General features: G+C 64.1%; 1 protein-coding gene across 1 annotated transcript in view; it reads right to left on the reverse strand.

Annotated features, from left to right (window-relative positions):
• GUITHDRAFT_122724 (hypothetical protein) overlaps positions 1-1,550 on the reverse strand; it is a gene marked incomplete at both ends in the record, with an annotated part of 2,323 nt that extends 773 nt beyond the window's left edge. The window contains 3 exons of the mRNA XM_005817992.1: positions 34-97; positions 610-739; positions 1,024-1,550. Coding sequence (XP_005818049.1) covers positions 34-97; positions 610-739; positions 1,024-1,550 — 721 coding nt within the window. The remainder of the gene's footprint in view (positions 1-33; positions 98-609; positions 740-1,023) is intronic.
• Positions 1,551-1,857: the final 307 nt, after the last annotated feature.

Raw genomic sequence — 1,857 nt, forward strand, 5'->3', positions numbered from 1 at the left:
ATGGCACACACAAAACACAAGCCCGAAAAGAACCAGCACTGCTGGCACCCAGACGCGGCATCGCCAGCCCAAGCGCGAAGCCGCGCAGACAAGCAGCCTAAGGGTCAAGCAATCAAGCAACAAGCAGCAGGAGCATGCAGGAGGAAGAAAATCCCTTACACGCGATACCCGGAGGCAGCCGACTGACCACTGTCAGTCGAGACGTCCGCTCCCGCCACAAAGCGGGCGGCCGCGGACGGAGAAAGGGCAGCCGCCGACAAGGAGCCGGCGTTGCCCGGGGGTCCGCCTGGGGCAGCGGACGGAGGGAGGCTGGACACATGAACACGATACCGCTCGAGGTAGTCCGCGTAAATCCTATCCCTTGTCCTCCTCGCTAGCCTCCGAGTCAGCGGTAGCCGAGTCAGCGGTAGCCGCCCGTGACGGCGGCGACGCCGCGGCAATGCCCAAGGACCGGCGTGACCCGACCGATGCCGGGGAGGAAGCAGGCGAGCTCGGACCAGCAGCAAGCACCCCACTCCACCCCACTCCGCTCCCGCCACAAAGCGGGCGGCCGCGGACGGAGAAAGGGCAGCCGCCGACAAGGAGCTGCTTGTTGCTTGATTGCCTGACCCTTAGGCTGCTTGTCTGCGCGGCTTCGCGCTTGGGCTGGCGATGCCGCGTCTGGGTGCCAGCAGTGCTGGTTCTTTTCGGGCTTGTGTTTTGTGTGTGATTGTGCAGCTTCTCGCTGTGGACTGTGTGCCTGCCGGTTCAGCTTGTTCCTGCTTTGTTTTGCTTGAGGCATCGCATAGGATTTACTTGCAGAAGTACTTTTTACCTTCTGCCAGTAAATCCTATGCGATGAGGAGCCGGCGTTGCCCGGGGGTCCGCCTGGGGCAGCGGACGGAGGGAGGCTGGACACATGAACACGGTACCGCTCGAGGTAGTCCTCCTCGCTAGCCTCCGAGTCAGCGGTAGCCGAGTCAGTGGTAGCCGCCCGTGACGGCGGCGACGCCGCCGCGGGCAATGCCCAAGGACCGGCGTGACCCGACCGATGCCGGGGAGGAAGCAGGCGAGCTCGGACCAGCAGCAAGCACCCCAGTGGTGTCGAGCTCTCCGGAGGCACCCGACGTCACAGTGAGGGACGGAGACGCCTCCGAGTCGCCAGCTCCGCGCCCATCGTCGGGGCCACTCGAAGGGTTTCCCCCATCGGAGTCGGAGACCTCCGGCGAAGACTCCTCGGGCGACTCGACAAAGTCCGAGGAGGAGCTGTCCTCTGGCTCGAGGAGTGCTTTCGCCCGCAAGGGCGTCATGCGCCTCGCACCAGACAAGAGCGCTTCCAGCGTCAGCTGCATGGTGAGGCGCTGATAGGTGGCGGCGCATTTGCGAGCCAAGACCTCAGCAGCAGGTCCGTCATCAGGCACGAAGTGCCGACCAAACGCCGCATCCTCAAGAGGCATCGAGCGCTGAGCAATGATGTCCGCAAGATACCAGATGAAGCGGAGGGTGTCAGGATGCAGGGTACCGTCCGTCGAGATGGCAAGAGGGATGAACGCTCGAGGAGGAGTAGTCATAGCATATGCAGCGCGATGTTTGCGAATCTTCTCAGACGCTGCAACATGGAGGGCGTCGAGGTTGACCTCCCCCCACTTGGTCAGGTCGGCAGAGCTACCAATGAAAGGGCGCAGCCGCCGCAGCCGCAGCCGCAGCCGCAGCCGCAGCCGCAACACCCGCGTCAGCAGCAGCAGCAACAGCAGCAGCAGCAGCAGCAGCAGCAACGCCAGCGTCAGCAGCAGCAGCAGCAGCAGCAGCAACAACAGCAACAGCAAGGAACACAACCGCGCGGGCCGAGGGAGCAGCGGCAGTCCGGCCAATCGTCTC

Source organism: Guillardia theta (genome assembly GCF_000315625.1).
Source record: "Guillardia theta CCMP2712 unplaced genomic scaffold GUITHscaffold_419, whole genome shotgun sequence".
NCBI lineage: Eukaryota > Cryptophyceae > Pyrenomonadales > Geminigeraceae > Guillardia > Guillardia theta.